Source organism: Equus przewalskii, chromosome 14, assembly GCF_037783145.1.
Source record: "Equus przewalskii isolate Varuska chromosome 14, EquPr2, whole genome shotgun sequence".
Taxonomy (NCBI): Eukaryota; Metazoa; Chordata; class Mammalia; order Perissodactyla; family Equidae; genus Equus; species Equus przewalskii.
This window is the reverse complement of record NC_091844.1, coordinates 43,966,098-43,993,937: the sequence shown is the minus strand read 5'-3', so window position 1 is coordinate 43,993,937 and position 27,840 is coordinate 43,966,098. Positions and strand designations below refer to the sequence as shown.

At 37.0% G+C, this 27,840-nt stretch overlaps 1 protein-coding gene and 1 long non-coding RNA gene across 13 annotated transcripts in view; one reads left to right on the top strand and one right to left on the bottom strand.

Annotated features, from left to right (window-relative positions):
• Positions 1-27,840, top strand: part of LOC103546256 (uncharacterized) — a 389,543-nt gene that overhangs the window by 188,911 nt on the left and 172,792 nt on the right. The window contains exon 5 of one of the 6 annotated variants that reach the window (XR_011526076.1): positions 14,871-17,745. The exons of 4 other annotated variants lie outside the window; for them this stretch is intronic. This is a non-coding gene — a long non-coding RNA (uncharacterized lncRNA). Of the gene's footprint in view, positions 1-14,870; positions 17,746-27,840 lie in introns of those variants that run through there. One more of the 6 variants, XR_011526077.1, reaches the window with a different exon arrangement.
• Positions 1-27,840, bottom strand: part of EFEMP1 (EGF containing fibulin extracellular matrix protein 1) — a 59,832-nt gene that overhangs the window by 18,391 nt on the left and 13,601 nt on the right. For 4 of the 7 annotated variants that reach the window (XM_008512706.2, XM_008512707.2, XM_070572669.1 and 1 more), the window contains exon 5: positions 720-842. The exons of the other annotated variants lie outside the window; for them this stretch is intronic. In XM_008512706.2, the coding sequence (XP_008510928.1) occupies positions 720-842 (123 nt within the window). The remainder of the gene's footprint in view (positions 1-719; positions 843-27,840) is intronic. 7 annotated transcript variants of the gene reach the window in all.

The window sequence follows — 27,840 nt, the reverse complement described above, 5'->3', positions numbered from 1 at the left end:
ATTTGGCAGGCACTCTTCAGGGACTGGGGAGACAGCAGTGACACAAACCAGACCTGGCCCCTGCCCTCAGGGAGCTCAAGTAGAGCTCTCAAGTAGAGGCACATGCTGCACTTAGGGTTGCAGTCCTAGCACTGCACCAGCTGGCAACATAAATTCTAGTCTATTAGCTCATTACCTAATGATAGCACACAGCTCTTCAGCCCAAGACCAGGTACTGTTCTAAGCATTCCCACACAGAGCTCCTGAGGTAGGGGCTAGTATTATCTCCATAGTGAGACGGAGAATTTAAATAACTTGCCCAAGCCCTCAAAGTGAGTTAGGGATGGAGCTGGGATTTGAACCTCACCATTTGCCCTATAAACTATGCTATGCTATGAACAAGTGAATGAAGACCATTTCATTGGTGTTTTAGTGCTATGGCCCCCAAATAGCTAATTTAAAATTATTTTCTTGGTTGCTTTTGTGGTCCCATTCATACCCCAAATTTCTGCTTTTGCTTAGTCTAACATGTAACCAACACTTTATATCCAGAATATGCTCAACATTTAAGGTTAGTTCTTTCTCATTAATGTGGAAAATGGATTGGTAGTCAATGAAAGAATAAGCTGTTGTTAGCTATTATTCTTCAAATAAATGTGATGGCTTTGTTTTGATTGCCTGAGGTTTAAACAATTAAGATGCTCAAGATAGGACTTTGCTTACTGCACTGTTGTACTTACCTACACACTGCTCTCCTCGCTTCTGATACCCCGGAGGGCACTGACAGGCAAAGGAACCTCGTAAGTTGATGCACACTTGGTCGGCTCTACAGTTGTGTGTCCCTGCAGTGCACTCATCTATGTCTGTTAAAGACATGCAGCAAAGAAGGAGTTTGAGTCGGTTGTGAAGATGTTATTTCTTCTGTTTTGCTGTCATACTTTTCTTAAAGAAACTAAGTTTTTACTTTATTCTTAAAACATTATAATATTGATATATTGAAAATGTTTTAAATTATAAATTATTTCAAGTTTGGGGAAGTAATTTCACAGATACCAGTGTGTACCACTCAGATTTAACAAATGCTAATATTTTGCTATGCTTGCCTCAGATCATTTAATTTTGTTAAGAAATGAAACATCTGAGATATAGCTGAAGCCTTACTCTATCCTCATCCCTTTACCACGTTCCACTAACCCAGAGGGACGAATCTTTCCGTGAGATGTTTTTATATTTCTGTTATACAGATATGCACCCATTAGAATATACAGTATTGTTTTGTTTTAAAATGTAAATAAATTGTATGATATTTGCTTTTTCACCCAGTATGTCACATTTGAGATAATTTCTATTGGCAAATCTCTAAAAATCTGCCTAATAACTGGGTATAAATCAAACTTTAATGTTATGCATTCCTTATTGCTGTTCTTTTTCCCTTTTTTTTTGCAAACTTTTGCATTACTTTAGTGTAATATGAATGTATAAACCTTTCATTGCAAATTTCAAAATGCGAAGGATTCAATTTGATCATAATCCTCCAGGAGAGAGAATCTGGTATAGTTTAAAGTACATATTTTCCCAAAGCATTTCATTTCTGGGGATAATTTACTAACTGTGCCTTAAGGAGTAGGTAGATTATAGTTCTAGAAAAGCAAAAAATGCTCAGTCATAATTTAATGAACCTGTTATAACAAATTTATTTGGGATCAAAATCTGATGTGAATCTGTATGTGTGCATTCATATTACAGTAATTTATAAGTGAAATTTAATTTTGCCCTATCTACACCACCTTTGCATTCATTCAGATCTCGCATATTATGAAGTTAAATAGCACAGATGAAAGGATTATGTATTCTGGCATTCTTCAACAACTGAAGACACTAAGCTTTGTTCAAAAATATCATAAAACTCGTAATTCGTAGATGAGAAATTTTGCATAAAACTGAGGAAGGCTTAGAGGGCCTTTGATCATCACTGTGGTAGACCCACAGTGGTGCTTTGGAAGATATAATGGGCCAAGAATCAATAGAAAAAATGAGCCATTAGAATTTATTCAGTTCCTGCCTTCCCTTTAAGAAGCTCAGAGAGCAGCGGCTCCTGGTGTATTGCCTTTCATCTTTCTATATTCCCAAGAAGAATTGCTGCACTTACACTACCGAGTGTAACAATGTAGGAAGTTGTTCTCAGATATCGGCTTCCAATTAGCTGTGTGTGGAAATGATAAGAGGCATTCTTTCCAAAAGAAAGAGGGAGGGAAGATGAAAAATACTCTAGGGACGTATGGCTGTTTATTGGATGATAACCTATAAAAGCATCTATTACATAATTCTTTGAACCTGGTTTTAAAGTTGTGGTGAATTTTTTTGTCATTGCTTTTTATTTTTTGTTTTGAAATCTATTAATATTATTTTCAAATCAGTAGTTATAACTGTCCATTTTAGGTAGTATGAAAAGGTGCAGTCATCTTGCTTTAAAATTATCTGCTCTTTTTTTGGTCTTTTATTATTTTCTCATATACGCTTGATGAAAACATTTCTACTGGGGTTTCTTTCAGAGTTTTATGACTCGCTAATGCAGAAATGACAACAGAATTCCTATTGTTTTATGTCAAGAACATTTGCCAGCATTTGCGGTGATAACAGCCCTGAGAGATATGGCAATGTGAGATTCAGATGTGGCAAGTTTCCTCAGTACATGCTGGCGGAAGATCAAGGGCGCAGGCTGGCTGCTGCATTTTCTAAGGGAGGCCTCACCAGTGAGTGCGGCTTTTCTTCCCGAGACATCTCTCTGCAAACTGCCTCCACCCCATTGCATTCCTGATGTCCTACAATTTCCTTCCTACTTTCTTGTCGTTCAATTCTAAGTCGCTTTGAAAAATAAGCTAACATTTCCAGTGAAATTAATATATCATTAAATAGATTCTAAACATGAAAACCATGCTACCTGGATCTACTCCTTCTTAAGAACCAGCTACATTTACTTTTTGAGAAAGATTATTTAATTAAAATATTAGATGAGTTAGAGTAATTTAATAAAAATAAACAAAAAATAAAATACCACTGCCTCCATTGCTGCTATATTCTTTCCATTTCTCTATCAAAAAACAATCTAAACTGTAATAGGACTCACCTCACCTAGAATGATGTTTTTTATACACTTTCTTCTACTTTATACACTTTCTTCTACTTACCTAGACTCACTTATTTTTAATTCTTTCTGATGGGAAACCTCCTGAAATTCAATAAAACACAGTTGCGTGAAATCCTCTTTCAAGAAATTATTCCAAAGGAGTTGAGTGCATGCTTCATCGTATGCCTTGAGCTGGATCTACTAGTAAATGAACTGACTATATTTTGATTTATGGCTTTTCTGACTCGAGTTTAGAATATTTATCCTCTCCTTTGCCCTTAGCAGCTTATCTAATGCTGAAGGATATATAGATAGACTGAATTTCTTTGAATTATCTTCAATTGTACCATCAATTTTATTAGTTTATTTAAATACACAATTTTATTATTTTGAAAGTGTGCTTTGAGATCCTTTTTTTACATTTATTTTTATTATTTATTTATTTATTTATTTTTTTTGAGGAAGATTAGCCCTGAGCTAACATCTGCCACCAATCCTCCTCTTTTTTTTGCTGAGGAAGACTGGCCCTGAGCTAACATCTGTGCCCATCTTCCTCTACTTTATATGAGGATGCATGCCGCAGCATGGCTTGACAAGCAGTGTGTAGGTCCGCACCCAGGATCCAAACCAGTGAACCCCAGGCCACTGAAGTGGATCATGTGAACTTAACTGCTGTGACATGGGGTCAGCCCCTTGAGATAGTATTATTACTTATTCATATGTCTATAGAAAGTCATATAAGAATTGTTATACATTGTTAAACGTTTGTATGCTTGTTTTTTTCTACTTGTATGCATTTATATTTCTCTTAAATATCAGCAAGTTCAATGTGATAAGAAAATCACTAAAATATACAACTATGTCAGAAACTCAGAGCAGAATATCCATCCCTGTGCAGATGCACCAGAAGACCTAGCTCTCCCAGGTGTGTTTATGAAAGCCCTCTGTGGTGGGAATATCTGTACTGGTCAAAGAAATGCTTTATTCATAAGGGAAATTACTTAGGTCAGTCATGATTTTCCTGAGAATCTAGGAAAAAGTACTCTGGGGAGAGGAGTTTTTGTTTTGTTTTTAAACTGTCTATAAGTTACCTGTGACAGTTACGCTCACTAGGTCCTCTAGGCAGTCAGTTAACACACTCCCTGGGCCCTGGACCCAAGCTCCTTGAGGATGGGGTCTATGATTTACTTCTTCCTATATTCCCAGCACCTAGCAGAGTATATGAAACATGATAGGTTTTCAACAAATATTTGTTCAATAAATAGATGAATGAATCATGATTGTTTGCTGAGAACTGATACCTAGAGTTTAAGGGAAGCAGGATCAGTGTTTTATCTCACGGAACTAAACATTTACAAGGCAGAGTAACAGGCAAGATGTAAGAAACATGGCAAAACCAGTAAGACGTCAGCAAAAGGAAATGGATAGAAAGCAATGGAATTGGGAAGTTCAGAAGATAGGGGGAATAAGGCAGCATCAGAGGTGGGAGGCCCAGGAAGGTTTGCCTGAGGAGGTGAATTTTGAACTGAATTTTGAAGAAGGTGAGGTACATGGATTGGAAGAAATAGGAGGCTATTTCTAGGCAGAAGACAAGTCACATTAGGAAACAATAATAAGACAAAAGTGGTTTGCATGAGAATTGCAGACAGCTGGAATCAGCATGGAGGGGCCTCCCTCATGTGTATGAGGAGCCTGGTGCAGTGCCTGGTTGAAAGCGCTCATAAAATGGTAGCTCAAGTTATGAGCAAAATTCAGGGCCTTAAAGGTGGGATTAAAGTTTGGATTGAACACCACAGGGAGCAGCTCTGAACTATGTAGACATAGCCTAATGTAAACATTACCAAAGAACAAAATAATAGAATGTGCTTCCTAAAATATCACAACACGTAAATCAACTCATATTTCATCATTCTAAGGAGTTAAGAATAGCTAATGGCAATATTTGGTGATTCCCTCATTTTTCAAAAATGTGCCCACATTCTCCCTCCTAGTGATTTATACTATTGTAGGTCCCTCTCTTGCTGATTTTGGCACCATCGTTGCTTTAAATAATCCAGTCTGATCTTCGCTCAGCTCTCACTCCTAGCCTCTTTATCACACTGACCCCCAGTCTATGGAACTGCATATTTGGTTTTTCTCTCAAAGTTAATGGAGGCAACTGTGTCCACATCTTTGTGGTGTCCATTAAGTCCCTGCTTAGGCCCTCATTCGCTATGTTTTTGGCTCCTTCCCTTCAGTCTGACTCATATTTCCCAAACCCCTGACTCATGCTGCTTTCTCTCTCTTATGCAACATTTTAATCTCTGCAATGTTCTTTCCATAATTTGATAACTTACCACGACATGGAGTCACTTCAGTGTATTTTCATGAGCAAAAACTTTCTGTACCTTAAATGCTGTCGATTATCACTTAGACTTTTCTAATTTGTGCTGCTTTAGGTTTAAGGAATAATCAGAACTACTTTGGAATAAGCCACCATCGACCAGTAATACGAATGCACTGAAATAGGGGGAAGAGGATTCAAATTATTTTGATTCTGTCACAGCCTATGTGACCTCTGTCAGAGCCATGGTATCAATTCTTTTTCTCTCTGTTTCTCCATCTGTAAAACAGACTGTCTATCTTTAATGATAATGCACAGATTTAAAAAAGTGTTCAGAAACATCAAAATATATCTTTTTGTTTCCAGATCGCAAAACCCTTAGAATAAAATAACAACATCTTTACTAGTTCTGTGTGGGACACTGTGTATGCCTTGTAAATATTATTTGATGGTGCTGTCCTCTGAAATCCTGTGATTAAAGAAAAGGCAGTGGTTAAATTCAAGTTGCTGCTATGTGGATTTAAGACTTATTTGTATCTTCCCCAACTATACTGATTTAATCTCATAAATGGAGTAAAGTAGGGGGAAAAAAAGGTCAAGCATTTGTGTTTGCTGTAAGGAGGAGCTGCTTTACTCCTGGTCTCTTGCTTTCCTTTTCTTTTGTTCTTGCTTTTTTTCCCTTCACATTCTTAACGATTTGGATAGATACCCATCTGCTCAGAATGATTGGTCCTAGTGCCTTCTAGTGAAGGCCAATAAATTAGTTTCCAGCAAAGTAATTTTTCTCCTTATTTTATGAAGCTTTAAATAAAAGGGACTCACTGGATGAAGATCTTACAGTTATTTTGGATATTCATCCTACTTTTCAATATAATCCTGGAAGGTAGGAATTATTTCAGCAAGAGCTGAGGGCGTTGCTGTCTTACTACTGCTGCATCCATTAATGGCTATTGATAATGATAATCTGAGTAATCATGACATTAAATTATGTTGATTGAAATCTGATTAAGAAGAAAGTGTGTAACTTTCTATATAAGTTAAGTTTATATAACTTCATATAGAAATTTGTTAAAATTCTAAAATTCATTGGTGTAAAAAAAGGTAAATGCTTTGCAATATTTATACTTCTCCTATTGGATTAGAAAATCAGATCTACAAGCTTCTGATTTAATCCTAATCATGCCCTGTGGAATAAGTGGTCGCATCATCCATAATTTATGCATGAGGCAGGAGGATGTCATTGAAATGTAGATTGGTGAGGTGACCTGCCCAAGGTCACACAGAACAGAGATTCAAACCCAAGATTTCCATTTTGCCTCTGCAATTTAGGTCTCCAGAAAGACTTATTTCCTAAGAGTTCTGGATAACAGAAGTTTTACTGTAGTTGTATATATATATTTAATTTTTCTTAGAATTAAAGAGAGTGTTGTTAATCTGTAGCGCCTTGATTCCTCCCTTATGTCTTTCTTCTACATTAGAATAACATTCATAGCTCTCCAAGTCTTCTGTTTCCCTCCCTAGTCCTTAGCCAATTATCAACAATTTTTGTCAAAGACTTTCTATTTCCCTTGCTGCTTCTTTCATAGTACTGGAATCAGATTTATCTGGGCTAAACGCCCAGTTCTAGTTAGCTTTTCACCCTTCTGAAATTATCAGCTAGAATTCACCCAAGCTAAGCAGTTCTAGTGAAGAAAATAAATACTGATATTAAGTAACAAAAGAGAACTGTCTTCATCGATGGCCAGCAGTAGATTTATAGTTCTAGATTCTTATCTGTTCTGGCAAAACAGATTGTTAATAATTTGGTGTGCTTTAAATGATAAACAAAAATATCACCAAAATCAACAAATATTAGCCTCCCTGATAGTTCATTTCTTTCTTTTAGGAGTGGAGAAGTGGAGAATCAAGTGTCTTTGGCATTGCACTGTGTTCTATTAGAACTTTGAAACATGCTGTTTCCATATGGAAAAACCATGCTACATGTACTTAGAGTTGATTTTCCAGCAATGATGATGGATTTACACTGCAAATCAATCCTCTCTCACCCAGTCTCCTCTGTGGCTAGTGGTGTTCATTTGCAAGATGATTGGATTAGGTTAGACATATAGTTCATGAACATGGGGGAGAAAAACCAACTGGTGCATGTGAACAATCAACTCCTGACTCATCTGTACTATACACAAACCAAATGAACAGGTCGGTCATAGGCTAAAACAGGACAAGAAAAGAAACAAAGGCCCTAATTCTCATTTTCAGCCCTTTTTTGCACACTGGCAAAATGAGGGTTATTGCTTTTAGAATCTTAAGAAAAAACATTATCTACTGATAAATGATTGTTAATTGTCAAGGGTGTTCTTCAACATCTCTGTGAATATGTCATACCCAGCTAACCTCCCTTTTTTTCTTCTTAAACTTAACTATCCATTAAAAAATTGAGAAAAGATGACCCTGGTATTTGGAATTATATTACACCCAATCATCAATCTACAACCTTGTGGAGGTAAAACTTTATTTTGAAACAAGCAGCACCATCAGTCTTTGCTCTAGGGTAGCTCAGTACCAGGAATTAAAGACCCTCCGTGTGAAAGTTCAAGCCCATCCCGTACAAGCTGGGGACCTGCCTCATGCTGGATGGCTTTTTGAGGAATTATGATCCCATCTTAGGGGATGCCTTTGCAGTAGTGTATCAGTTGTGTTTGCCTAGTGCCCTAGAGCTTCACCTTGCCCCTCCCACCTACCTCCCATCCCCAACACCAGATTAAATCCTTGGAGAGTGAGGAACTAAATGGAGACTAACTACATTCAACTCAGTCCACGCTGCCCTGCCTGAGCACTGTGATTTGATTCCTGGCCCCCCTCCCTGAGTCCTCACAGCCAGATTAGTCAGTCTCCATAGCCCAAAGCACACACATTCCTGGCTTATTCCTTTAGGCCAATCTTCACTTGAAGTCGCATAAGCCCCTGGCTATGGCAATGCCAATTATAACAAGCATGGCTTGGTGACCTCATAATTGTATGAGACCACTCTCATTATACTTGTTGTTCATTCAATAGTAAACAGCTTTCGTGCCCACTATATTGAGGCTTACTACTAAATTTGCTGAGTGTAATTTGGCAATACTTCCCCAAATCATCAACTGCTTAAGGCTTTTAAATAAAGTATACCTTTGTGCCTCTTGCCTTCAGAGCATGTTACCTTCTTGTGTGTATTTTCCTAACCATTTCATTACATTTTACTTATGATGTTTCTGTACAATGTTTCCCCATATGCCTCAGGGCCCTTATGTTTTTCTGAATTCCAAATGGAGCAGAGAGGTAGGATTGGGGGGGGGGGGGGGCCGGCTGACTCACCAAATTTGCACTAAATTCCTTTTTCTTTTCTCTTTTTGATTCAAAATTCCAGCACAATGAAAAGCAATGAAAGGATAAATATGTGGGTAAATCTAAATAAATACTGACTGTATAAAACAATAATAGTAAGGTCTTTGGGGATTTATAAAATATTTAGAATTAAAACACATGAGAATGATAGCACATAGGTTGGCAGCAAAGTAAATGGAGTTTAAGTATTTTAAGGTCCTTGCATAGTCTGGGAAGAGGTACAAATATTAATTTATTTTAGACTTTGATAAGTCAAGGATGCATGTTAAAGTAATCCCTAGAGAAAAACAATCAAAGAATAGTAAAAGAGTATAAAACTACAAAGTTAATACAGGAGATGAAATAATACAAAATAGTTCATCATTTTAGAGAGAAGGCAAGAAAGGAAAGAAAGGGAAACTAAAATGTGCTGAAAAAATAGAGGCAAATAGTAAAATGGTAGTTTAAACCTAAACATATCAATAGTTACATTAAATGTAAGTGGATTAAATGCTCTTATTGAAAACCAAAAATTCAGATTGATTAAAAAAACAAAACCGGAATCTGCTGTTTCAAGAAAAACAATTTAAATATAGGAACACAGATACATTGAAGAAAAAAGATGGAAAAAATAACGATGCAAACACTAACCAAAAGAAAGTTGGCTTTTCAATATTAATATCAGACAAAGTTGACTCTAAGGGAAAAAAGAGTACTAGAGAATAAGAAGTATACTATGTACTGATAAAAGTTTTAGTTCATCAGAAAAATGTAGAAATTCTAAATTTAACTGAATTTAATCACTTAGCTTCAATACAGATAATGCAAAAATGGATAAAACTAAAGGGAAAAATGAATAAACATAATTACAGTAAGAGATTTTAACATACCTCTCCCAGTAACTAAAAGAATAAGCATACATTTTCAGAAATGAATAGAAAATATAAATAACATGATTAAAAACTTTGATCTAATTGATAACACTGTACAAAATACATAACCTTTTCAAGTAATAAGGGAATATTAAAAGAAAATTAGTTTATGCTGGCCTTAAGGCAAGTCTAAATAAGTTTCAAAAATTGCAATATACAGATTATTTTCTCTAACTACAATGCAAATAAGATAGAAACAACAATGATGACAACAAAACTAGAAATCCCCTTCTTTTGGAAAAGGTGTACACTTCAAAAACAACTCATGGTTTAAAGAAGATAACAAAATTGAAATTTGAGACTACTTTAAACTGAATGAAAATTAAAATATTACAAATCAAAACTTGTGGGAAAAAATGCCAGCCCATAAGAAGGCGTACAGTCCCTCCTTCTCTCCTTACATCATCCTTACCTTTTTCCCCATTGAGCTCAATTTACAAGAGCAGAAAATATGGATGAGATTTGTATCTGAGGATAGTCTGCTATGGGAGTGGACTTTAGGGTTTTGAAGGGCTGCTTAGGGAAGAAGAAAAAGATCTTGACCATGACTTTCCAAAGGGCAGAACTAGAATAAATGGGTAGAAATTCAAGGAAGGCAGATTTTAGCTCAGTGTAAGGAAAAAAACGTTGTGGTCGTTGGACATTTTAATATATTAGGAAGTAATGAGGTTCCTATCACTGGGAATATGCAAATGGTGCAATGTGAGATCCCAGTAGTGGGTGAGGATGTGACCAGTCATCTGTTTTTAAAAATAGTGTTAAGGTGCTGCCTGCAAATATAGCAGAATGTTAATAATTTTTGAATCTGGATGATGAGTGTTCAATGTTCATTGTATTGTACATTTAAGTTTGAAAATGCTGATAAAAATTTTGAAAAATATATGCTGCATCCACTGTAAGAGAAAGTTGTGAGGGGGGCTGGCCCCGTGGCCGAGTGGTTAAGTTCGCACGCTCCGCTGCAGGCGGCCCAGTGTTTCGTCAGTTCGAATCCTGGGCGCGGACATGGCACTGCTCATCAGACCATGCTGAGGCAGTGTCCCACATGCCACAACTAGAAGAACCCACAACGAAGAATACACAACTATGTACCGGGGGGCTTTGGGGAGAAAAAGGAAAAAATAAAAAAAAAGAGAAAGTTGTGAGGAGTCAACAAAATTGAATATCTATACTTTCATTTGACACATGGTATACATACATATATCTTTGTAATTATGACATTTACTTTTATACTTTTATAATTTATCCTCTAATGTCTGAAAAACTTGCTCTATGATAAAATGCAGCAAGGACAGATCTCATCTTAAGTGGTTATTTATTCTCTCCCTCTTCCTTGAGCAAGGAAGCAGTTAAGAAATCCTAGACTTATTATTCCTTGTCCCATATTAAGGATTTTTCAGGAAGGAAGACTCTGAAGTCTTCATCATTTTAAGGCATAGGAATATTCAGTGATGAAAATGTTAAATGTAAGCAACTATCAGCTTGTGCCCAAATCTTTCATGTACCATTAAACCAAGTGAGATTTGACTTGTTGCTTTTGTTCCAAAATGATACTCCAGTTACCATTTTCCTCAAGTTACTCATGAATTATCATTCATACTTGAATTTAATTTGCTGGTAGATTGTGTTTGACATATGTAGGCTGTGGGATTTATCCCCCACTCTGTTAAAACACTTTCAGTGTTTTGAAGCAATGGCATTCAAATAACTCCTGAGTATTAATTCAAGGAGTACCTAAAGACAATAGGGGACAAAAGAAAATACTGTTCAGTAAGACTACTGACCCTGTGAGTGTTTCAATTCTAAAGACTTCTCAAGCTGGCATATAAAATGGTCTTTAGACTCTTAAATGAGTTTGGGGCATTTTACTTTACATTTCCATTGGAGGCAAAAATACATTTGGACCATATATTCTCTGAGATGTCTTTCATTTTTAAAAATCTGAAATTAAAGCTCACTTTGCTGACTTCCTGAATGTTATTGTAAAAAGTATTCATTTTCCAGCTCTTATCTCTTCTGCCTTCTTTAATTTAGGATGGTGGATCTTGAGAAACCTAAATAACTTGCTCTTGATTTTTGGGGGCCATGATCATAGGTCTCTATTTCTTCTTCTCTTCTTTTTCATTTCTCAGCAGTCACTTCTCCTTCCTTCTAATGTATAGAATCAAAGGAGGGTCTAAAAATGGACTCATCCTTCTGGACAGGATTAAATGGCTCTGGAATGAATAGAAAGTTCTCCTTAATGTTTAAATGCACTACTGTGTACCTGTAAAGTTAGGAATTTAGAGTAGCTTTATGCCTGTTTGGTGGCTTAAACTCTGAAAAAAATCTCATGGGGAAACACCCCGTACACTGTTTCTATGCCTGTGGAGTACAAAGGGAGATGGCCCCACGCCAGTTATGCAGTTGATGTATTAAAGGTAGTCACCAAACTCAGTCAGTCCTTAAGAGATTTTCTTGGAATGAATAAACACAGATGAAAAAGAAAAACAGTCTATGTTCTTAGATGTATTATATATACTTAAAATGGTTACTGTATGGAGCACATCCGTGGAGTCTATCATATTCCAAGTTTTCATTTTAGAAGAAAATGGAAAAGTTGAGCAATTCATATTGTTAATTTTAAAATTAGCCTAGAATTATTTTTCCCTAGAAATGTAATAATTTGTTTATGGAAATCTTTAAATGAAAACCTTTGGCTTCAGGCACATATGTGGTTAGTGTGGATGACTGATAGGCTGCCAGACAGGTATAAGGAGGTCACCTGTCAGTGAGTGACCTTCAACTATGGATCTCTTTCCATGGCTTCCAGAATTAGAACAATCATACCATTTTCTCACTGCAGTGTTTTTAAGTTCTAAATTATATTATTTGAGATTGTATCTTTCTTTAGTTGCTGGTGCTAGCTTTTTTTTCTAGCCTTATTATACCAAGAATTTATTATACCAAGAATTAGAGTTTACAGGAGGACTTGTTGATCTTTTTAGAAAGTCTGAGAACTGCAGAAAAGTTTTTTTTATTATGCAACTCGCTGACAGAAAGATATGAAATATGACTGAGACAGAAGAGTGGGTAAGATCACGGGTTTCAGAGTCAAATAGGTCTCAGTTCAAATCCAAGTAACACCATGTTTTAGGTATGTGCCTGGGGAAAGTTATTTAACCTTTCTAAATTTCACTGGCACCATCTGTCAAGTAGGGATAATATCCATTCCATAATGTTATTTTGAGAACTAACTGACATAATACAGACCCCAAATGGTACCTGGTTGACACTAAGTGCCCAATAAAGTGTAGTAAACCTTGTGAAATTACTATAAATTGGTGTACATCAGGTTGGTAGTTCTTTTGTACACAGATGGAAGGAGGAAAGAAAACCGTAGAAAAGTCAGGGCTTTTAATATAATTTTCCATGTACTTGCATGTAATTACACATCCTATGTTTGTTTCCTTGCTCATATTTGAATGTGGTCCATCATAACTGAAATCCAATCAGGAGGAACACCATAGCATTGAATGACTTCACTTCCTTTGGCATATTCCAGATGAATGGATACAAGAACAGGCAAAATCAGCCTTTTAAAGTTATTTCTCATTAGGGAAATTGCAAACATTCAAACAAAAGGGATCTGGCAAAGCAAAAAGAATCTAACATCTTTTGCATTTCATACTATTTTGTGATCTGAAAGGGCAGTTGATGGCTATAGGACCCCTTCTCAGCAATGGAGTGTTAGTGTTTATAAAGCCTACTTAGCAAACATAGTTTTAACTAGAGCTCTAATTAGAACCTATATGTAACTCTGAGAGAGAAATTTTGTGTGAACAAGTTCTAGCTATGAAAAAGATATGAAAATGTAAATTTCAGCAGCAATTTTTATTATAATAATTGTTTTGTCAAGGACACTATGGTCATCATCTTTCAAAGCAGTAATGAAATTATAAATCAGAACTAGAGAACAGATGGGGAATATTTTCAAACATAGTGGAAATAACTGCACATAAAGTCAGGACAAATATTTCTGGTTGTTTGTTCATAAGAACAAGGCTCAGAGTTAAACTCTAAGATGAAAACATTGGATGCCTGACTTTTCAAATAAGCAGGGCTAAGGGGTCCACAAAACGTAATGGTGACCTACATCATCTGTAGTTAATGAAGTAATGAAGCATCCATTCAATCATATCACACAGGAGAGTGTGATTTGGAGCCAATTTTTGTTTTTTAAATGCTATGCTAGTAATATAGTAAAATCGTGGCATATTAGAAAAATATTCTTTTGGAAAATTAATTTTGGTTTTTTCAAACACCAAATGACCTCCTCGAAATGGTTTCATTATAGCCATAGGTAAATTGTATACGTGTATATGATAAGAGTCCTGTGCACATATTAAGGGTATAACAGAGAGAATTAACAGGAAAATCAAAAGAATTTAAAGCCTGAGGAAGAACTCTATGCTTAAGGTGACAATGTGACAAATCAGGAGGTGGCTAGGCTGACTTCTTTCTCTGTCTTCTTATCCTACCTTTCTCTAACCTGCATTTCTGACTCCTTCCTATTTAAATATTTGATTTTCCATTTGCCCTTTCTCTATTTCACCCTGATTGGACAGACCATTCTTTTAACTTGACAGCTCTGACTGCTGCCACATCCAAGGTAGTATGAGGGCCATCTCCTACTGATCTGTAGACCTTGGGCACTGCTGCTTCAGCATTCGTTTGTGAATGCTGTTTCCCTGGCCCAGCAGTGTGGCTCTTCAGGGCACCCCTTGGGAGCTCAGCAGGGCCATCTTCATCTCCTCAGTGATGGTGGGCTGCTGTCCAGGCCCCCAAGACTCCAACATATGCTAGCTAATCTTATGACCTTGTACATAGATGTCGATAAAATGCAGAAGGTCCTGTATGATTGTTTTGAAACTTACTGCAACATAACAGGTGGTTTCACATAAAAACTAGTCTTTCCCTTAGATTCCAACTTATCAATGCCATCTTATATAACCCTCCACATTAGCCAGGCTACCTACTGCCATGTGCAACACACATTTTGCCACTTATCTGCCTTTGCCCATGAGCCTCTCTCCAACTCCTCTACCTTAACAGGATAGATTCCTCTTCAAGGTCTGGCTTACACCCACCTTGTTTATGCTTCTTTTCCCAGGTTCCTTTGGCCAATGGAAGATCACTACAGAAAGCAGCTTGTCTAACTGACCTTTGGGACAGCTGTATCCACAAAGTATCCTTGTTAAGAAAGAGGGGTAGCAGCAAACTGCTATCTCTGGAGTCAACTGCCTTGTAGAGGTCTTGGATGGCTGCTCCCCACCTCCTCCTTTGCTAGAGCCACCTTAAGGAGGAAGGAGTGTCCCTGGCACTTTGTCTGGCTCAGGGTCCTAAACAAGTTTTGTTCCAACTACAGAATTCTGACATTCTCCGTTAGGAAACCAGTGACTGGATAACCCTGGGCACACATCAGTGGCCTTTATAATTTTGTAGCCCCAATTTGTTGAAGGTACCAGTTGAGCTCTTCATTAGATTTGATGTATAAATTCAAGCACTGTTATAAGGTGGAAAAACACTTAAGATAAATAACACTCAAAGCTTCCATAGTATTTATATAATTATATTGTCACTACAACGATTTTGTTATAGACTAAAGGATGCTGTGCCAAATAAGGTAGATGTATAGAACCTCTTGTAGCTTCTGCAAAGCCTGAGTTATAATTTTACTTTCACATTAGTCTTCCAATATGTTTTAGTACAAACTCTAAGATGGAACAAACCCCAAGTAGTAAAAATCCTTTAAGAGTTACAATTATAGTCTGTGTGGATAAAATCATAACGGCCTGGAACAATACACTAAATGCTAAGTGGACTTTTAAGGCTAGACTTGACTTTGGTAGCTTTACCTTGAGCTAAGACATTTTCCCTACTGCATTATATTTGATAAAAATTTAAGCTTACAAACAGAGATGTGCTATTTTTAGAATGAAATCCATGCTTAATTTGCCTTTGTAATACTGTTATAAATGGAGAATAAATCCAGTCCTAAGTAGTTACAAAAATTATGTAGCTGGCTTAACAAATTTAGAATTCAGAAATAAGTTTTAAGGGAAAATGATGTATTATTTACTTCTTGTATGAGCAAAGAGAGTGTACTTCATTAAGATTTGCATAAGTAAGTTTCAGATTGGTATAGGGCATTGTTCACTTGGTGTAGAGGAAAGCTGATTCTGTCACTTCCCACTATCTTCAGGATGAAATCCAAACTTTTTAACATGACATGGAAGGCCCTTCATGATCTCTTTCCTACTCTCGTGTACTGCATACTGAATCATACAGAACACTTGTTCTCTTTTTTTGTCTTCTACTTACAACCTTAGCAAAAGCACTTCCCTTTGCATGTACCAATCTTTTGCCTTCCCTCCTTCCTTTCTGCCAATTCCACAACTTTCTAAGACTGATACCTGGTGTCACCTTCTCTGGGAAGTCTCTAAAATGGGACTCAGAATGCCACATTGTAATTACTGTCTACTTCCTTATAGACTGTGAGCTCTTTGAGGGCAGGCCCTATAAGCTTTTATCTTTATATTCTCAGCAGCTACTGTGCTTTGCATACAGTATTTACTCAATTCAGGCTTGCTGAATAATCTCACACTTTGAAATTGTGTTTAGGGATCCAGCTACAGGATACCTAGTCTATGGTTTTGTGCCATCTCCCAAACTGTAAGCAGCAAAGCAAATATTAAAATTTTCTTTTCCCATCTTATTATTCCCAAATCCAATATAAAATAAAAAAGTAAATCCAGACAACTAATACATCATCTCCAGCAGACCCCATTCTTAAAAAGGAAAAGTACAGGCATGACGATTGTTTATGAAGAGTTCCAGAATGGAAACTCAAATAAACCAATAAACAGATGAACCAGGTGTTTTACCTTTGCAAAATTCTGTGGGTAGGTCTTCAAAACAACAACAAAACAAAACAATATCATGACTTAGTGAAGAGAAATTAAATCCAGTTAAAATTCCTGTAGATCATTCCATAAGCTAAATTATATGTTCACATGCTCTTAAGTTCTTACTTTATTAGTTTAGTAGTCCAGCCTCACCCCCACTACCAAACTGCCATTCCCCTTTTTGTACTCCATTTAAATTCTATTTCTATTATTTTATTTTATTTTTTGGTGAGGAGATTGGCTCTGAGCTAACATCTATCGCCAGTCTTCCTCTTTTTGCTGAGGAAAATTAGCCTTGAGCTAACATTGGTGCCCATCTTCCTCTATTTTGTATATGGGATGCCACCACTGCATGGCTTAATGATCAGCGCATAGGTCCGTGCCCAGGATCTGAACCTGCGAACACTGGGCTGCCATAGTGGAGTGTGTGAACTTAACCACTACACCACCAGGCCAGCCCCCAAATTCTTATTTTTAAATGAAGATAATTTTTAAGTGGAAAATGGATTTCCTCTAGACATATTGGGAGAACTTGTTGCTCTCCTCTATTTATAACCAAATTACTCCTTAGTTAATGCTTATTTGCAAAGTAAAAGGTAGGGGACTCCTAAGGGAGAGTGGGCCTATGGATAATTGCCGCTTGCCATAATTTCCTATAATTGCAAAACCTTTATTATAATCAGGGCATGACTCTGCTTAGGTTGCGTTCATTGCATTTTGCAGCATCACAGTCTTAAACATGTTAAAATAAGAGTAATTGCTGTTAAAGGTCTATGTTTAGACATAGTTTATGGCTAGAGACTTGCTCCATATTCCTTCAGCCATATATTATGACTAATGAACATTCTACAGTTTAATGGTTGTGGGCACAAGGCAGAAAGGCTGATTGTTCAGAAGATCATTTAAGGGCTTATTTAGCTCCTAATTGGTTATTTCATGGGGTGCAAGAGCTGAAATTATACCAAAATCTTATTAACTTACAATTTGATGTTTACCTTTGTAATACCTATGAATAACTATATTGCTAAACAATATTATAAACCTACTATTTAAACTTAAAGTTTTACCCTACCTTTTAAATTTTTGGAACCTAATTATTTATCCTACTTGGAGTGGAACTTATTTAGAATCATCATTTGACACAGGAGAAGCACTTGCATGCAAAAATAATGAATATATCTGTTAGAAATAGTTTTAAACAAATTATTTTAATCCTGAAAATAGTCCTTGTGGATCAAACTCTCTTTTTATGTCTCTTATTAGCATCATTACTGTATGTATAGTACTTGAAAGTTAGTGCAATTCTTTCTTGAGAAACTCATTCACTTTTCTATAAAGCAGATTGACAAATGCCCTCTCCACCCCAAACTCCACCCCAGTCCTATTAGGATGATTTAACACATTTAACCATATATGTATACATATTTTCCTCTTCATCCTACAACTATCTGGAGGTAGCATTTTCATTATGTCATTCCTTGCTCAAAATCTTTCACTAGTTATGACAGTACTAAATCTAAATGGCTTAACCAAGAATTCAAGGTTCTACATAAACTGTCCTCCAATGACTTTTCCTATCTTGTTTCCTGCTGCCCCCCACAGTAGCCCTCCTTTCCCTCACCCCAAACAGCGACACAGTACTGTCACCATTATTCTATATACAGGGCATCCACCTAGCAATGCCTGCCCTTTCTCTTCTCAGGGTTATTCACATACAGTTCATCCTTCATGACCCAGATCACATCCACAAAGCCCTCACTGGCCCCTGGTTGCAGCAACCAATCCCTCCTCTTGACTCTTCTAGTGCTTTTCGGTAACCACCATTTACCATTGACTACACGGGGACTGGAGGATCTCAACTTGGGCTTTTTTGACTTAATTGTTGAGCTGAATTATTTCTATCATTTAATTTTTTAAAATCTGGCTCTATCTTACCTCTTCAGATAGACTGAAAAGTCTTTGCAAGAAAGGTGGTGTGTCTAGGCATCTAGTGCAGTTTGAACACATACTAACTGAATGCATTCAGGCATAAACTGATGAATAAGTGACTAAAAATTGAAAAAGATGAATGCATGAATGGTGTAGATTTCAGGGTATACATTGAAAAATATATCCAAATTTACACTAACAATTTGGGGTCTCGTGAGGGAAAGAAAGGCACAGTTAAAAGCTAAGGCTCTTGATATTTAAATTATCCTTTAATGCCTACAGGGCAAAAAGTAGTGGGTCCAGCAAGAATGGCCAGAAACAGTCTCTTTTGGTTCCATAATTCTTCAGTTGAGCCCTGCGTGTTTGGGAATTTAAGATCAGCATGAAGTTATGGTTACAACCTGACCACACAATGTCCCCCTTTCCATCTACCCAAGGAGGGATCATGACCTCATTCTCTGGGAAATGGACTCTCCTCCAAAGCATTCCAGGACTGCTTCTCTGAAAGATTAAATGAAATGTAAAATGGGGACTGGACAGCACCAAACTTACTCAGAGAACATGCATGAGTTCTGGGGGGAAAAGTTATTGTTGAGTTTTGTAATTTTTTTTTCTTCTGAACCTTTGAAAAGATCAACTCTGGTTTCAGTTTAATTTTTTTTTTTTTTCCAAAAGAAACCTACATGGCTACTTCTTCAAATTTGTTCCAGATGGATTTAGTCATAAAATGATTGATTATCCACTCAGTTGTGAGCTATGTGGTTAAGCTCAGAAACCTATAACAAACTGGTTTGGAGCCATGTTTCATGGTAAGTGGCAGAAAGGATAATCCTTAAACTGTCATTTTAGAGTTAGTGATGAGGAAAGAGGAATTTAGTGGGGCTACTTATGTCAAGAGAGTGTATTAGCAAATGGATGCCTGAATATGAGGAAATCTTATGAACGTAATGCTTTTTTTCCCTCTGGACTTCACAGTAAAAGGAACCAGATCTGACTGGGAGCCCCGCTGAGGGCTGCCGCAGCTCTCACTGCCTGCTTCATGGACCAGACCAGCCTCCCCAAGATGCTCCAGGCCGGAGGCCAGAGGCTGGCCTCCACCTGGCTGCCAAGGCACCCATTTATCCTACTGCCCACACAGCAGGCCCACAGAGGTTTTATTATTGGCATCAGAGACACCTGGGCAAATCTGGAAAATAAGTCTGGGGGAGAGTGAACCAAAGAGAAAGTGTATTGCACTCCATACAGAGCTGTATTATGTACTTTAAAAAGCAATTTAAGAATATTTGGTCCATTTCCATCTTCTTTAAAGAAAAAAAAAAAGCCCTTACTTTGGATTTTAGTTACTCCTTTTAGTAGGTGCATTAGCTTTTTCTCTATTCTTTCCCTCTGGTTCATTTGCAATCTGGCTACTAGAAAATTCTTCTAGGGGAGATTGGATGTGGCTGGTGGCCTTCCCTACATGTCACCATCCGATTTTATAGATCCTTCTATACATTGTTCGATTTCCTGGTTTCCACCTTCACTGATTTTTCTGTTTTTGCTCATATATTTTTTCCTCTTCTTCCTTTTCCTTACAGTGCTACTCTACTTGACTATTGCCTTCTTGTTGAAAAATAAGTCACTATTCTGCCTCTTATCAAGACACCTACTCCTTAGAATCCCAAGAAAGTTCATATTGAATTTTATGGCTGAATTTTTGACTTTTACAAACCTATTTACTGTAACCTTAAGATAGGTTCAGCACATGTCTCCTAGTAGACTTTTGAGGCAAAAGAAAAGATTTAAACATATTTAAACATAAATATGATGATTCTAGGAGTAGGCTTTTGAATAGGCTGTAGGAAGGAAAATGTGACCAAAACAGACCAGACATTTCTATAGGAGAGACAGAGAACATTTTCTACGATTCCCTAACAAATACACTAATATAGATGTCTAGGACAAAAGTTAACATGAAGCAAGAACAGTGTTTATTAAATTTCTTTTATGTAACTGGCATCTGGGTACATGCTAATCTGCAAAAGTAAAGGGAGTTTTTGTGTTTGTTGATAAATTATTTGCTTCATGGATATTATTTATTTGTAGAGTGGAGTAAAGAAGGAATTTAATACAGAAATTTGTAAATCAAAGGATACAGTCATAATTACTTTGGAGTGGTTTTGGTGAGGATTGATAGCATTTTAGAAGTCCCAAGTCCATGAAGAAGAGAAGGGTACATTCATTCAAAAGGAGCTGTAGAAGCAGTGAGGTTCTTCTTTTGCACAGTACTTTGCCTGTTTCAACCACACCCTTCAGGCTGTGTATCTGAATGAGTCATCCAGTCTTCTGCACCGCTGGGGAGGTGGGTGCGTTTTGCTTTTTAACTCATATTTTGCTTTTTGAAACCATTTAAAATTCTAGATTTAACTCTAAAGGCCTGGTTGGAATCAATTCAGGGGGAATTTTAATTATAGCTTATGGTAGGCAGCTTCTGACATGGCTCCCAATGATCCTAGACTTCTGGCATTCATGCCCTTGAATGTGGGCTGGCTCTAGTGATTTGTTTCTAAGGAACAGAGTATGGCAAAAGTGATAGGTTGTCACTTTTGTGATTAAGTTACAAAAGACTGTGACCTCAGACTTATTAGCACTCTCTCTCTTGCTGGCACCTTCTCTTGCCCCCTCACTTGCTTACTCTTATGAAGAAGGCTGCCATGTTGTGAGATGCTCTGTGGAGAGGTGTATGTGGCAAGGAATTGAAGGAGGAAGAACTCATGAGGAACGGAGGCAGGAAGTGAATCCTGCCAACACCACTAGTGAGTGAGCTAGGAAGTGGATCCTTCCCAATCAAGCCTGGAGATGACTGCAGCCTTGTGAAAGACCCAAAGCCTGAGGACCCAGCTAAGCCACACCTCTATCGCTGACCCTGAGAAACTGTGAGATAATAAAGGTTTGTTGTTTTAAGCCACTAAATTTTAGGGTAATTTGTTATGTGGCAACAGATAACTAGTGCATAGACTTCCTTATGGTTTCTATGTGATGGATAATAATGCATAAGCTCAGGAAAGACTGATTGCTTTGGTTGTAAGTTTGGTTTGAGTCTGAGGCTGAAAAAATCCCAAAATGTAAAATGAACGAAGTATAGATTTTTAAACAGATTGTTCTTTGCTGAAAGGTACTCATTTACCCCAATGAGGCAGAAAATCTTAATTCAAAATCAAGAAAATAACAAAAAGTTTGTAACATTTAGTGTTGGCACCTTTACACTTTAAAGGAGTTTATATTAATATGCACAAAAAGTATACGTACTGTGCACCAAAATAAAAATAACTTCTTTCCAAGCTAGGACTGAAATGGAGTCCAGGACTGTGGCATGAACCACAATAATTACCCACGTCAGTGCCTGGGGAAAAGAGTTCAGTGAGCAAGCTTTTAAAGCTTCAGTGATTTGGTCCAGACTTTTAGCAAACAACCAGTACTAGGTGTGAACTGTTTTGTCAATAAAGCTTCAAGTCATTAGAACTGTCTGGTTTTTTGGTTCTGAGTCATTAAGGCTATTATAACCACAGAATGCACCTGCATTCTTCCCAGGGCAGATTTTGACTCGCTCTGGTATGTTTTCCTGATAAAAATGCCATCTGAAAGGCAAAGAACTCCTATCAATAGAAACAGTTCAAATGCCAGGCACGTATCAATGAAGAACCATACAGTGACCACACTTCCAAGGCTTGTAACCCAGACAAAGTGCACTCTTTCCACCTCTCTCTTTCTCTCATTCTTTTAAAATTATTTTGAATAAGCGCTGGAAAGGACAACTCTTCATTTTAACAGCTGAGAAAACTGAGGCCCAGAGAGGTTAACTGGTTTAATACAGTCAGACTCTCTTAGGGGAAGACCCAGATGGGAACTTTTGTCTCTTGCTGAGTTTCATGGGGTTTCTGCCACTCTTTGCTGCCAAAGACTACTTTCTGGGATCCTCCTGAGCATTCAAGCATAAAAACATTCCACTGCAGGAGAAAATTCTATTAATTAGTAAGCAAGGGAAATATCTATGTATTACAGCTGTAGCTGTTACAATGGAATTTATATTGGAGAGACTGAGTATCTAAACAGAGGAAAAAAATATCTTTTTGAAAAAAAAAAACCCACCACACACAAATCTGATTCTATCAAATTGTATCACATTTTGCTAACTGCAGAAAATAGAAAATGAAGAATCACTAGACATCAACTTCTTGATGGGAAGCACAAAGTGTGAGCTACTGGAAGATAGGATCTGTATATACCATCAAAATCTGGGAGCTTGTTAGAAATGTGAAATCTCAGATATCACCCCAGACATATGAATCAGAGTCTTCATTTTAATAGGATCCCCAGGTAATTTGTGTGTTCATTAAAGTTTGAGAAGCACTGGTCTATCACACACAGAAGTAGGAGATTCTCAAAAACATATTAGACAACTGAATCCCAAATTTAAAGATTCCTCTAGCCAATTTTATAAAAACAGTAAAACTGATTTATTAAAGTGCCACTTTTTCTTTTTTCTTTCATCAGTCTTTTGAGGGAAATATGCACTTATACATATATACATAGGTGGAAAGTTGCTAATTGTAATACTATTTTATGAGATACTTCAGTAGAACCTATTTTCGATTAGTATAGTCTTACACTTGCTCATTGTCCTCTACTCTCCTATCTTGCTCTCTTTTTATCTTTCTTCCAGTTCCATCATACATCTCTTTTTTTCTGACTTTCATTCCTCTTACAGCTGCACCTGTCTCTCAGGGTAAGAAGAAGTTCCTGGAAGAAAAGGATATGACTCAGCTGTTTGCTCTAGTTTGCTTTTTTCTCCACAAATGTGTGAATACAGTCCTGGCCTCTACCCTAACAGATGTTCACTGCATTTTTGCTTTTCCTTAGGTGACTGATTTTCAGACTGAGTGGTGTGTGGTGATGGTAGGTGATGTTAGGGGGCGAGTGGCACCGTTACTTGAGTCACTCAACAGAGGAGCCAGGGAAGTCTCATAACCAGCTTCACTGCTTCATTCTAATAATATGTGATATTTATTTAAAATTGATCAATGGGCAAAGAACACTTAAGTCATGAATTTTCAGTGACTACAGTTACCCAGTTGTGATTTTTGTGGTTAAAAGGTTCACCTAACTGTAACAGAGAAGAAAAATGATTTCTTCTCCTTTAAGAGAAATGGTGTTTTCTTTCTGCTGAGTAATAGAGTTGACATAACAGTGGTGTGTCATCTATTAGAATCACTTTTAAATGTAGCTCTTTGAATCAACTGCAAAGGCTTGGTCTGAATTTGAATCTGCACTGATTCTGCTTTTCTAATTTGAGATTTACACTGAGGAATAGGCAGGCTTATTGCTTGCAATTAGTTTTGCCCACTTTTCAGGACCTTTATTTGATTTTTTAAGCTCTTGAGAATATTCAAAACACCATTCATATTTAATCAAATAATTCATGAAATCTTCTTTACTGAGGTCTTTCTTATTTTCCCCGTCACTATAAGCTGTTCCCTTAACATGAGACCAGAAACTGTATTTTACCAAGAAAAGCATACAAATTCATAATACTTTTGGTAATGTGTAATTCTGCCTACTCCTGACTTTGATATTATAACTAGATTTTCTAATAATTCTTTAAAACTCTCTATTAGAATCCTAATGCTGTTTGTGGCAGGTTTTTACAATGACAACTAAATAGCTAAAGCTCTTTTTCTAATAGAGTGATATTCTGACAGTTTATTTGGGGTACGAACCATCTGTGATAACTTGGTTTATTGGAAACTATTGCTCTGGTCTGCTTACACAATCCACTTTTCTGCCTAAATTGAAAAATCAATGAGAAGATTTTTTAGTTTACTAAGAGTTGAACTCTAATTTACAATGGCTTTGCTATTTAACTTTTTTTTTGAATGAGCTATTCACCAAATAATCTTCCCTGGTTTTTTAGAATTATCATTAGCTACTTAAATTGCACCACAATTAAATTTGCTTCTTTTATTTAGCTTCTTTTTATCATTAGTTTAGGTTTTTTTCATCATTTAAGAAGGGAGATCATGCAATTGAGGTTCCGGACAAAGCCCTGCATCTTTCCCAGCTTGTGCGGGAGGACTTTTTCTCTGGCTCACTCCCTGGATTAGGGTTCTTCTGATGTGCTAGGTCATGAACTACTTTTACAGAAAGGGCCCACAGCTTTTACCAGGAAGTTTAATTAATCATGAATGACTGGAATTTTCTGCCTTGCTTGTTGAGTGAAGTTTTATTCTGGGCTACCTCCTGACTATATAATTTACCAACGTCTGAAGAATGAAGGAGCTTAGGAATTCAATGTCAATCCCAGATAAGTTATTTCCTAATCCACTCTATGATAGTCTATCTAAAAAGTTTATTTTGTTAAAAATTCAGTTGCTCATTATAGAATACGAAGGTGGGTTGGGATAGAATCCAGGTAAATCTCTAAGAACAATTAGTAAAGAAATGACCAGGATGCTGCCAAAGTGTAAGACAAAGAGCCTTAGAGGTTACACTTTAACACCATCACTCATATTTTGTTGACCCTTTCTATATTTCATCTAACAAAATTCTTTGTTGATTAAAATAGTGTAGTAGCTGTCCAAGGTGCCCCATTCTCTTGTGATAGGTAAACACATGAATTTAGAAAGCAGTTTCCAGTATTGATTTTATGGGAATAATGATAGGGGAACATTTTAGAGGAATTATCAGCTTTGATCAGTTTAACTTCCATACATGTTACTTTCCTACCAAAAATAATGGTGTGTTATATGTTTGTGCACATGTGTGTATATGGACATGAACTTGAGTGGGTATGTGTATGTGTGCCCGTGTGAGTGTAAATAGCTGGAATAAACTAAATCTAGGCAAGAAAAAGGTCATTTAGCCTGCATAGGCAGGTTTCTAAGATGTCTTTTAACAACTTTTTTTGGAATGTCTTTCTCTTTTTTAGATGAGGTATCTTCTGATATCACAAACTGCTCAGGAAAGAACATGGATAAGGAGAAAAAGCCATCTTACACAACAGTATCTCTTCAGGCCTCAAATTGGGAAAAGCAGTGATTAGAAAAAAGTTCATTGGGGGGTTTTGCAAAGTTGAATGATGCCAGATACCTAAATTGCCCACATATTTTAGGAGAATGATTAAAGCTGAACTAATTCTATAAGAAGCTTCTGCAAGTCAACAAAAATTTGAAGGATTTGATCACAGATTCTGAAAAATTTATACTGCTCTTCATAATTTTGGCATATTAAAATATATTGAGACACTTCAGTTTTTTAGTTAATAGTAGAAATGTCAATGACAATTTAATGGCATACTTGTTTTGTGAATGTATGTATAGGAGGGCTTTGCTACAAAATATTTCACAAGTGAAATCTAACTAATCACCATTGAACAAAAATTCTTCCCTAATCTAGATTGTGACGGACCTGGTCTCCTGGGTGGACACTGACTAGGACCCCTTGAGTTGTTTCCCATTTTGGATTGTGTTCCACACCTCCACTCAGGGGAGTAGGATTAGATTCCTTGCAGCACACGTAGCTGTTTAGAGTACAAAACTTAGTTCACTACAGTCCCTGGAGCTTTTTGAGGTTTAACTATATGCACAAAGGCGGTTCCAGTTCCCATTATGATTTTCACTTTAGCTGGGCAGACATAAAGCTATACACACAGCTTTTATGGTCAGTTCTGGATCCATTCCCTACTTCACACTCTTATGTCACCTACCGTTAAAGTATAAGCTAGTTATCAGCTCCCAAGGGGCCCTCAGTAAGCTGGGTTCTTTCTTCCTGGCCCCCTGGGATCTATGGATTTCCTTCTCACTTCTCTAGCAATTCAGCTCTTTATGCCTTGGGACCAGATCAGAACAGCGCTTCTCTAAGTGACCTACGCCCAACTAAGTGACTTTCCTGGAGTCTACCCTTTAGCGTTTAAACAAAGTAGATTTTAAAAGGGTAATTTCTGGCCTGCAGTCAAGGGAAATGACCAAGATGGACTGCTCTGACCCCTTCTTCCTTTCTTACTCTTATTTTGTAGAGCTTCATAAAGTACCTTGAGTTTCTTCATGATATTACAAAGCTCACATAAGTATTTTCCAGCTTTGTGATTATTTCACTGCAAACTCAACTGTATTTTCATTATTTCCCATTAGATTTCTGAGGAAGGATATATTTGATAAAGTGATGAGTTTGCTGTTTAAACAGCTTGACAGAAAGTAAAAATAACTAGTATTTCCAACTTTAGTCTTGCTCTAGGAATAAAGGCAACCTGTTTATTCACCAATGTTTGTTAAAAACTTAATTATCCAGGATATAGTGAATAGAATTTATAGCTCCTTCTTTCAGGTGGCTTAAGTTTAAAATGGGAACAAGATATCTAAGACCTCTACTATTAGTGAGAAATTTGATAACACATATAGCTGGGAAATATACTTTATATACCTATCGTATTCAATAGCTCATTTTCAAGGATGGTTTTAGAACTCAGAGTAAACTTTAAGCCTGAGTTCTCTGTTGATTAAAAACCATTCATTTATTCAAACAAACACATACAGATATACACTCACAAAACATTTGCTTAGTACCTACTCATAATAAGTAAAATGGGACACAGTTCAGGAAGATATTTAGACAGAGCCAGAGAACACATTTGTATTTTGTTGGGGACATGTGTTGAGGACAGAACCAGTCATGGATGTTTGCTGTGCAGTGGTTCAGCATCATGTATACTTTCTGATTTGGTCTTCTTCCAAGTACCCCAACTCCTTACCTCGTTAGCATTCCTATCAGCAGCACACTGCTTCTGGGGGACTGTGCAGGGAAGCCACTCTAGGGCAGAAGGAACATGGACACAGTGCTGCTTCTCGTTTGTTCTTCTTGGCTATAGGATGGTTACTTCCTCTGCTGCCTGAATCTTAATTTCCTTATCAGACCTCTTGACTTGCCCTCATCATTCTCTTCTAAATGACCAGTTCTAGGGAGGAACCAAACTTTTGTTCTTGACCACATTTCTGGAGACATGTTTTCTTTTTCTGTCTAAATATGAATTTTAGTAAATTTCAAGGATACCTGTATCACACACTGGTTTTACTTCTACTTTTGGCAATTCGTTATGTACTTCTTGTGATGTCCTATGTGTTACTTTACAGAACTGCTGTTTGTTTCTTTTATTGTTATTTTATAACTCATGGGTTGATGATGCCAAGTTCCCTAAGGACTATGACCACTCCTTCC